The 11471-nt window shown below is 37.7% G+C and overlaps 1 protein-coding gene across 2 annotated transcripts; it reads right to left on the reverse strand.

Moving 5' to 3' along the window:
* Window positions 1-379: 379 nt before the first annotated feature.
* LOC131237785 (double-stranded RNA-binding protein 4-like) lies at window positions 380-11021 on the reverse strand. 2 transcript variants are annotated; one of them, XM_058235775.1, is made up of 5 exons: window positions 10931-11021; window positions 4716-4978; window positions 3494-3701; window positions 2139-2429; window positions 530-775 (listed from the first exon to the last, which is right to left on the reverse strand). In XM_058235775.1, the coding sequence occupies exons 1-4, from the start codon at window positions 10974-10976 to the stop codon at window positions 2170-2172; spliced, it is 777 nt and encodes a 258-aa protein (XP_058091758.1). In that variant the 5' UTR covers window positions 10977-11021; the 3' UTR covers window positions 530-775; window positions 2139-2169. The 2 variants fall into 2 exon arrangements, with proteins under 2 accessions (XP_058091759.1, XP_058091758.1); XM_058235776.1 differs by lacking the exon at window positions 2139-2429 and having other exon boundaries at window positions 380-775.
* Between the last annotated feature and the right edge of the window lie 450 nt (window positions 11022-11471).

The raw sequence follows: 11471 nt of genomic DNA on the forward strand, positions 1-11471 counted from the left end.
TCTATGACCCAGATTTTGGGTCTGACTGGTGAGACTGGGATCTATGGCCCACCAATTTTTGGGGCTTGACTGGTTTACAGACTAATGTGTCAAGTGTGCAGTGGGGTCAGACTGGGAAGGATGTCCTCAAGGCCATAGTCCAAAAACCCCAATATTCGACTGAATTTCCAGCCTTGTTGGGTTAAGTTGAAGATTCAATATTTAACAATTATAAAATTAAAAATGATAAAATTAATAGGAAATAGTTAATGAGGAATTCTCACATAACCAGTCAGACGTCCAACTGGTCGGGCGTAGGGCACAACAAGGTGTTTGTATGACCTCCAACCTGTCTCACGAGGTCTTTTCATAATGAAAATGAGAGACCCCACAAATCAAGTTGATCTAATTATCTTGGTAGAGGTACAGGTTTGACTCTGTCTCTACTGAAATTCAAGATTAGAGCTGTTCAACAGATGAATGATGCTGTTAGTGCAAAACTGGACCAGTGGTCCCACATTCAATGGTTCTATCAAAAGCGTAAAGAAGATTGGCCACAAAGCAACCTGTGATTAGCAAGAGAACATGGAGGGCATATCTGCCGCTCATCTGTGGCAACAACGTAGTCAGCATCGAACCCAACCCTCTCACAGAGGAGGGTTTTCAAATACTTTCGTGTTTTTTTCCCCTATATACAACAGCTACCACAACAAAAAGGAAAGGAGCATGTAACACATGCATACTACTAGCTGGCAGTCCTGTGCAGTGTCAAAAGAAGGCGGACAGTCAGCATTGCCTGCATTAACAGAAACAAAATAATTGGTCCATTAGAAACTTGACTAAACATCTACTGAAATTTCATTCTGAAAATAATAAAATGAGCCGGTATCAAGTCGCAGGGCTGAGTTTCCTGACGACTATGTTCAAAATCTTGTCGAGTTGAGTCAGCATGTGGTCCTGGTACCCGCAACAGTGTCTAAACAATCCAATCAATGGAAGCTCATGGAGACAAGATGCTAACATATCTCTAATGCACCAGCCACAGATTCCACAGTGCTTCCCTGCTAGATACAAAATGGCACTGATGTGGATGTACCGTCAACCCTTGCCTGCCATTGCATTTACATTGCCTATAATTTAGCGGAAAGTGGACATCTTTTAGTTAAATCCACAGGTCTGAAACCAGTATGACTCCCCCATTTCAGTCAGTTTTGGTCCCGTATCACTATGCTGACTTATTTCATTTCAGACTGAAAGTGATATGATTTGGACAGATGATACTTGAAACCATCATCAAATTTCCAATGAACACGTAAATCTGCATAGGAATACGGACCATGACACCTTTCTAAATCATGAAATATAGAGGAATTGTATGATTCTCAACCGGAGGCTGTGCATACTATACTATGGATTTAAGTTTAGACAGTTGGGGCCCATGTTTCAATTATCCAGACCATGATCTGTTGTCCTGCCTGCGATGGATGGACCCACCCCTAAAATCTTGTAGATTGGAAGATAATAGCTACCCATCCTGGGTATCTTTTCAGTTGAATGTGGATATTTTTCATCTCAACTGTCTATTGTGAGCCAAATTGGAAAGCTGCAGTTTGTCCTGTTGGGAATAGCCCATCCATGGTGGGACACAACCAATGGTCTATATAATGGAGCCACCATCACCTGTTAGGATTGAAAACCAAAGTGTTCTGGCAAAAGCCTCAGCTTGCGTATCCCATAATTCCCAGACATACACGTGCAGCAAAATGTTAATTATACAAGTGATTAGGTATTGTAGATATTAGTCCCCTTGTCTATTTTTACATCATTACAAGATTAAAGCCTAGCAAAATTAACACTCAGACACTGCCATCTAGCATCCTACAAGAGTGAAGCCAAGGAATATAAGCAATCAAATACAATTAATTACTTCCCATATTATAGCAGCATTCTTTTTGTGTAAAATAAAAAACGATGAAACTAAAACAAAGATGTGCTTCATATAGGGCAAAAGATTGCACCTAAAAGATTAGGGCTAGCATTAGGCCGAGCCTGGGCACTTTAAATGTTGTGCACAAATCTGATCCAGACCCGATCATTGCCATTCTTAACAGAAGACTACAAATACAATCCAATATCAATGAAGAGTTAGGAAAGCATACCTATTTTTCGTTAGTGTTGATTTTTCTTTGATTAGCACTTCCAGTTTTTTCCTTGCCATTTTCTCCCACTACTTCCAAAACCCACTTCACTAAATAGCTCCTGCTTTGATTTCTTAACTTGAAAATATGGTGCCTTATCAGATGCCAAGGCAATGTCAGTTCCTTTTCTTTTCCCTGATGGGTTCCCAGGACTGCTATCCAAGTTTCCCACAAACTTCACATTTTTACCATGGTAAAGTTTAATCTTTGATTTTATCATTTGTGATAGAAGAGTGTCCGTATGAGAATTACCTGCAAAATAGTCCCAAAATATTAATGGGCAACCTTCTAATCAAATAAAAAGAGAATCGATGCATGCACCAATCCTTTCTGCTTCACTTAGGCCCTGTTTCCATTTTTGTAATTGAAATAGCACAAACGCATTCAATTCCCATAATGTAAAATTGGTGTAATTGTTAGTTTCACTGTTCAATGGATGACCCACTTGAAATAGTAGATGCTTTCAAAATGTCCCAAGCAAGGGTACAAAGGTGTCCTTTAGGGCTAAATCCTTCATTTTGGAATGGGCCTAGTGTTTTTTTTTTTTTTTTGGAAAGGTAATTGGCTTTGAGTATTAAGTCCTTGAATATTGTAACTTAAGTTTTTTGCTTTGTTTATAATCTTTTGCACCAGCTTGCACTTGTTCAATAAATTCTTTGTTACCCTTCAAAAAATAAAAGGATGGCCCACTCGAAGATTTGTGGCTCAGAGGCGTGTTGCAGTGCCGCTTTTTGAAGTCAGTTTACACCTCCCAATGGTACAATAGAGCTTTTGTGTGTTATCCCCAGTATTTAACCAAGCCCAAATCCTTGCAGAGTTTGTATCTGGTCTCAATACTAGGATAGTGTCTATCATTGCTTTGCACTATCAAGAAGATAAACTATTGTCTTTAATCCTACTCAAGAAACTAAAGGAACTCAAAGAAAAAAGAATGAGAATAAAAGATCTTTGCATGTTCCAGACGGGTTAAGGTTTGGGGTATATATAGGCTTTATGTGACCTTTGGTAGAAAGTCACATGGATTTAATAATTATGAAATACACATGGTGGAATTGAAGTAGTGGATACATTCATGCATCTTTTGGTGGATACATCTGTGTCATTATGAATAGATATGTAACTTTATGAAAGACATCAATATATGTATGCTTAAATTAGGACGTAAGATATATGTGTCACTTACACTAAAAATTTTGAAATACATATATAAAAGTATGTAAGTCAAAAGTGGCTCCCTAAAAATATTGCAATCAATTTAATCAAATAGGCAAAATTTAGATAGTTATTTATGTAGAACAACAAGGTATAAAACAAACCTAGAAAGGATAGAATAGCAGTACGTGCCACCATCTGTTCAGCCTCTTTCTTGTTTTTTCGAGCTTCCCCTGTGTAACATTTCCCGTTGAAAATGAGAGAAGAGACGAAGGCTGACAGTCTTTCTACTGATTGAGTATTATACTTTGGCATTTCTAAATTCATCTTGACTGCAAATTCGGTCAAGATAGACTTGCAAAATAACGTATCCTGAAACAAATAAAGAAAGTAAGGTAGTACTCCGTGCCTCCTCCCAAAGATTGGAGGAAAAAACACTGGTCTAAAGGCACAAATTTTTTTTTTCCTTTTTTTTTTTTTTCCTCATTGTAAAAAAGTTCATTCTTTTAAATAAGAAATTTAAAAAGGTTCATTCTTTCTCTCTCGTGATTGATGTGCACATTGGCACCATCAATCATGAGAAGCAAATAAAATCAAACCTATCTGAATTTATAATTTATTTATTTTTGGTTATTTTCTAAGCATAGTGAAAATTCAAATTTATGGATATTTAAAAGAGAGAAAATGGCAGGTCCAAATATAAGGATTTCTATGTGTTACCTGCCATCAGTATCAATTATTCCAAGTTTCCATACAGAAGAAAGGATAGGTCCTTACTAATTAGTGCCTAAAATGTTTTAACGGCAAAAACATCCTAAAAAATCTAACCATCCTTTTTCAAATATAAAAACAGAGAATAAAAGAATCTAAAACAACATAAAAGCCTGACAAACATTCTGGAAAGCGCACATGTTTCTAAGTTTCCCCACTTATTACACCTTTGCTAATATATCTTCCAAAGGCAGATAAATTAATTTCCCAATATGTTTGAGAGTGGCTCAAATGCATAAGCCACACAATGGTACAACCAGTGCACATTGTATGTTTCCCCATAAGCAGATAGGGGCAAAAACAAGAAAGAGAGGCAATGTGGACCCAAGGGGGAAAAGATAGACACGTGGTAAAGAGTTATCCAATAGTGTAACATCATGTGACATGCGGCATATCCACACTTCCCTTCAATTTATATACAGCTTCCCAATTTACCTTTTTTCTGTGTCTTCCCATTTCCTATTTACTTCATACTTGCCTCTTTCTATGAATCATGTATCCATTTGGAAGACATTCAACTCAGAAAGTAAGCAAGATTCCCAAACAAAACATTTATTAAAATAAAATTGAAATCATAAGTAAAGAACAGTCAACAAATAACAAAATGATGCACACCTCATAGATAAAAGAATACGCCTCATTCTTTATCCTTTTAAATATACTCTCTAAAGCAATTTTTGCAACATCCTGCTCAGCATCTTTTTGATGTGGAAATGTCTGAGTTGACTCATATTCTTCTCCATCAACTACAACGGATGCACGAAATTTCGGCGCATGTGGAAATCCTTCATTAATTGAATGGTAAATTGGGAATTGAAGAGCCAATCTTTGAGCATATTCTTGTAATCGATTCTTATGCATCAAGTGAGCCGGCGTACCTAAAGAATGAAAATAAATCTTAACATGATCAACACAAATGACCAAGGCTAATATTTGGTTGAAATCATAAGTGAATATAGGCACCAAATCATAGGTAAATATAGGCACCAAAATTGCTCTAGAGAGTATATTAAAAACGATAAAAGAATACACCTCATTCTTTATCCTTTTGAATATACTCTCTAGAGCAAATTTTGCAACATTCTGCTCAGCATCTTTTTTGATGTGGAAATGTCTAAGTTGACTCATATTCTTCTCCATCAACTACAACGGATGCTCGAAATTTAGGTGCATGGAGAAATCATTAATTGAATGGTAAACTGGGAATTGAAGAGCCAATCTTTTGAGCATATTCTTGTAATCGATTCTTATGCATCAAGTGAGCCGGCGTACCTAAAGAATGAAAATAAATCTTAACATGATCAACGCAAATGACCAAGGCTAATATTTGGTTGAAATCATAAGTGAATATAGGCACCAAATCATAGGTTAATATAGGCACCAAAATTGCTCTAGAGAGTATATTAAAAACGATAAAAGAATACACCTCATTCTTTATCCTTTTGAATATACTCTCTAGAGCAAATTTTGCATCATTCTGCTCTGCATCTTTTTTGATGTGGAAATGTCTAAGTTGACTCATATTCTTCTCCATCAACTCCAACGGATGCACGAAATTTCGGTGCATGGAGAAATCCTTCATTAATTGAATGGTAAACTGGGAATTGAAGAGCCAATCTTTGAGCATATTCTTGTAATTGATTCTTATGCATCAAGTGAGCCGGCGTACCTAAAGAATGAAAATAAATCTTAACATGATCAACGCAAATGACCAAGGCTAATATTTGGTCGAAATCATAAGTGAATATAGGCACCAAATTATATTTCATAACATAGCAATCGTTTGCCTACAGAAAAGAGCTACAACATTTATATTTGGCAACCATATAGAAGCATGGTTTTTCATAGGCTGATGTGATAGTTTGTAACAGTAACGCAGGGTCTACATCGTTTTTTTTTTTTTTTTTAGTTTTTTTTTAAATTATTTTTTCTTTTTAAAACAATGGGTTCATAATCACTACACCATAAACTTGCTATAGCAACCATATACTTAAATGCACATGGTTGTTATAGGTAATTTACAATGATACTTTAGTAGCACGTTAGGTAGGAAAGTTACCCTTAAAAAAAAGTTAGGTAAGGAAGTTTGCTTGGTTGATTTTCCTTTCAAGTGGGAGCCATTTCAAGTGCTCGAATAATTAACAACAGTCGGCCGTCTGTAAGCTGGATGGGTTTCTTGTGGCTTCAGATTGGCATAGACAGCATTTGGATGCCGTGTAGTCAGTGCTTCCCAAGACCAAATCAGATCACATTGCGATTTATTTGGAATCTACTGGTATAGCTTTGGGCCCCAATCTGTTCATATTCAACAACTGGTAGCTCTAAGAGCAAGGTTTTGTACAAATGATCGCTAATTGGTAGGTGAGAATTCATGGTGGAGGGATAGGCATAGTTTTGAATTATGAAGAAGTTGCAGAAGATTAAACCCAAGCTTAAAGAATGGAGTAAAGAGTAGGTTTGGGACAAACTATCGGCAAAAAGAACTCTTAAACAAATTTGACCAGATAAATAGAGATAGAGAGAGGATGGGCCGATAGAGGAAACCGCACCATTAGAAAGACTAGATGAAATCTAAACAAAAAGGCCCTAATTGAACACAAATCAAGCATTAGATAGCTTAGGGCCCATTATATTGAAATACAACAAAATAAATAAAGAGATTAAAATTTTGATAATTTTCCACTTACTCTAATTTTCCCAAAATGGTTCATCCTGCTTCGGCTCATTAAATATCACTCGTGTTTTGATCCCCAAAACAGGCATAGATCTAGTATGAAGTGAGCTTTTAAGCTTCCTCTATGGTTGAAATGAAGAAACGAGTGAAAAAACTTGGAATTTATTATTATTATTATTATTTTAAATGAGGCCATTGACCTATGGTTTAACTAATGATATGGTTTTTGAGTGAGTGGAATGGCGGAAAAAGATTCATGTAGAACTCCAAATAATTAGTTGGGCTTAGATGATGATGATGAAAGAAAACACAACCAGTGAAGCCAAGATAAGGCCCCACCACCAAGGTGTCCCGTATGTCCCGTATCGGTATCGGTTGGCGTAATGGTGCCCTCCAATACCGATACGGATACGGGGGTGTAACGGTGATACAGGGGCGTAACGGCCCGTAACAGTGCAATTTTATTTTATTTTGCCAAAAAAATATGAAAAAATATGGATTAAATCCGGAATATTCTAAGCATTCCAAATGTGCATTCATTTATAAATTGGAACATGTTTATGGTGGTGTAACCGTCCACTCTTTGGTGAGAAGTTGTATTGGACTGTCTGATTAATTTTTGAACCAGGTAACCTGAATTTGACTACAAAATTCATATATTTAATTTTTTAAATATCTAATTTATATACTTAAGAACTTGATATCATTTCTCCTAATAGTTCTTTAAAAAAATGAAATTAAATTCAGATAGATGGCATTGCCAATTTGGGGCTAACTTGGAAGACCAATCTATGCTCCAAATCAGCCTCAAATTCATGCAATTTATTGCCGTTATCCCACTTATGAATTGGTGGACATTTATTGGATAATGAGTCATGAAAAAAATCAAAAGGCCTTATTTTAAAAAATAAAAGTCCACAAATTAACAATTAAAACTATTCAAACAATTTGATTTTGGCATTGTGAGTTAGCAATTGCAGTCCATAATTTAATTGGTAAATTTTAAGTTAATATATGTCTAGTGTACAATTTTTTAAGGGCCCGAATTAGGCGGGACTCAGATTGTGAAGTATAGCACAAGTGTCAAAGTTTTTTGGGCCCACCTGTGATGAATGTGTTATATCCACACCGTCCATCCATTTTGCCAAATAATTTTAGGGCATGAGCCCAAAAATGAGGCACAACAATAATTAAACGTCCACCATTAAAAATTTATTGGGGGCTACAAAAGTTTTAAATCAAGCTGACATGTGTGTTTTCCCTCCATCCACGTCAATGTGACCCAATTAATAGATTAGATGAAAAATAAACATTACAGTGGACCCAAAGAAATTTTTAATGGTGAGCATTCTATAACCACTGTTTCCTATAGTGTGGTCCACCTGAGATTTGGATCTTACTAATTTTTTGGATCATGACCTAAAATGATATGGCAAAATGGATGGACGGCATGGATAAAATATATACATTATGGTGGGGCCATGCGGCACGTGTACAAAACGTGCTACCTGCCTGGTGTACCTGTGTATTGACGTCAGTAAGTCCTTTGGGTCTGATCATGATGCATGTGTTATATCTAAACCGTCCATTCATTTGACGAGATCGTCTTAAGGCTTGACACGAAAAATAATACAGATCTAATTATCAAGTGGACCACACTGCAAAAAGCAGTGGGGGATTGAACGTCTACCATTGAAACCCTTTTTGGGATCACAGAACTTTTGGATCAATATGAAATTTGTTTTTCCTCTTCATTCAGGTCTTTTTGACCTTATGAATAGATTGGATGGAAAATAAATCTTATGGTGGGCCTACGAATTGTTTAACGGTGAAAATCATCATCTCCGCTACTATTTTTGGTGTGGTCCAGACGATCTTTGGATACCATTCATTTTTTGGCTAATGCTCTAAAATGATATTTAAAAGTAGATGAACGGTGTAGATATAATATATACATCACTGTGGAGCCCATGTAACTTTGATCTCCTTTGAACTGTTCGTACAATTCGGAGCTCGAGGAGTGTCAGCGCTCGTCTTAGCGTGACACGTACCTACAGCAGCTAAGCTGGCGTGTGGTACACTTGCCAAAAAAAAAAAAAAAAACGGGAGAGGGAAAAAAAGAAGAAGAAGGAGGAGGAGGAGGAGGAGACAAGTAAGTTTTTTTTTTTCTCTCTTTTTTTTTTTTCATGGCCCTTAACAGCCGTTCCGGGTCCGTAACGACTGTTATAGCCCATAACGGCCGTTACGGTCACAGAATTCCGTAACGGCCGTTTCGATCCCGTATCGCGTAACAGTGTTGGCCGATACAGCCATATCGTAACGGATATGGGACACCCTGCCCACCACTGACAACACCCCAAATATAAAAGGGTAAAAAAAATAATTAGCCACAGAAGAAGGCCAAGAAAGGACCCCACCACTACAAGAAAAGACCAACATAACACGAGTGAGCGCTTTGGACAGAGTGGGTTCAGTTTCTACAAGCAGGGTCCATTATTAAGTGATCCAAACTGTTGATATGATGGGCCGTACTGTGATGAGTCGTTCACCAAACTTTCCCAAATGGAATAATCCTAGAATTTCCAATAGGCAGCCAACAAAGAACCAATTAAAAAAGGAAAATACACCGAATATTCCAATCCAACAAATAGAAGGCCAATAATCTACAGCTTGGATGTTCCACCTTAGGGAATTTTTTTTATTCATTACCTATTCATGGTAAGTCCCATCATACAAACATATTGGATTAATGAACCATGGACCACACTTGTACAAACTGAAAACCTGAAATGTACTGCACAAAAAGCGGGATTTTTATTCCCCTTCCCCCCCACAAAAAAATAAAATAAAATTTAATAATAATTAATAAATAAATAAAATCCTCAGCAATTTTTATGAAAAATGCCTTTACTGTGCCTGAAAAATGATCCAGTAAGGATGGAGGACGAAATTACCAAAATGCCCTTAATCTGTTTTTTTAAAAGAAGTGGTAGAAACAAGCATTGTGGGGGCACACATGGTGTGTCTATGACATCCAACCCGTCCACCAGGTGGACCCACCTCGATGATTAGATGACCAAAAAATCAGGCTGATCCAATCCCAATATAGAAAACAATATACACATCCAAAAACATCTAATTTCATGGTGGCCCTCCTGATGATTGGATTGGCCTGATTTTTAAGTCATATAATCATCATAGTGGAATGCACCTGTTGAACGGGTTGGATGTCATAGACACACCACCTGGCCCACAGTGCTCGGCTCCACTTAAAAATCCTGAGAAATCCATATTTTACCAAATAATGCCACATAGTGGCGCTTGCTGAGGGATGAAATTACAAAAATGCCCTCATTTTTTCTATAAAAAGAAGTGCGAGTCACATCCCGCATGGCCCCACAAGTCTCAATTCTCCCCTTTGCTATAAAGAAAAAATAAGGATGGCAGTAAAGTAATTTCTCCTCTGAAAGAGCATTGCCCTGGAATATCAGTTCCTGCCGGCATTATTTGGTAAAATCCAAATTCATGGCAAAGAAAAAACAAACAAAGACCAAGGGCATTTTGGTCATTTTCCCTTCATCTTTACCATCAGAAAATCGTTTTTGCGAATACAGAGCGGCCAAAGCTTTCTTTTCCATAGAAACAGGATAAAGGATGGCAAAAAAATTAAAAAATTAAAAATCCCGGAAAGGAGAGAAAGGGACGAGCACTAACTCCCAGGCGGCTCCATCTTCAAGCATCAAGCACGGACGCCATGCGTGCCAACGCGACATGTGTGGGGGATCTGATCCGTCCATCAGGTGGTCCACACACTGAATACTCCTTAGCCACCTCTTTACGATAGGAAGCATGAGCGATGGGGACCACCGCATGAACGTCCAGAAACGCGAGGAAGATTCCTTCCTCATCACGTAACAAAATGCACATTCCAAACCCTATTTTTAAAAACGTACCAGCACCTGAAGATGCAAACGCTAACTGCATTTCACTCCATTTATTTTTACACTTTAAAACCGACGAAATACAGATTGAAATGAATGCAACAGTTTGTATAATAATAATAATAAAACAAATAGCAAGAGTTCAGATTAAAACAGCTCGATTTTTTCACTGAGAGAGCGAAAATCAAAATGAGAGAGATTTGAGAGATTCTTACAGGGTTTTGAAGCTGACGCTAGCTGCAATCTCCTGGTTTCCTCCATTCAAAGCACAGAGGGAGAGAGAGAGAGAGAGAGAGAGAGAGAGAGAGAGAGAGACTCTGAGATGGTTTCTTGCTGTCTCTTTCACTCCCCTGATAGAGAGAGGAGAACGCAGAGATGATGGCGGTGGATGACGGACTATTTATAGGGGAGTTGCTCGGTCGAGCGGATAAGAACCAGCCTCACCTAACACGGTGCGGCCGTGACCGTGGGGCCTACCTTGATTTATATATACTATATCCACGCCGTCCATCCGTTTTTCCAGATCATTTTGGGCATGTGGCCTAAAATGAAGCAGATCCTAATCTCAGGTGGACCATTCCATAGGAAACAATTGTGATTGAACGCTCACCGTTAAAAACTTTCTAAGACCCGATGTTTCAGTTATGTCCATTCGTCGTCAAACCTGTTGGCAAGCTAACATGTAGCTGCATTAAGGTAAAACACAAAAATCAGCTCGATCAGAAACTTTTGCGGCTCCGTCAATCACCGTTGTTT

The sequence above is a fragment of the Magnolia sinica genome, chromosome 2 (genome assembly GCF_029962835.1).
Source record: "Magnolia sinica isolate HGM2019 chromosome 2, MsV1, whole genome shotgun sequence".
Taxonomy (NCBI): Eukaryota; Viridiplantae; Streptophyta; class Magnoliopsida; order Magnoliales; family Magnoliaceae; genus Magnolia; species Magnolia sinica.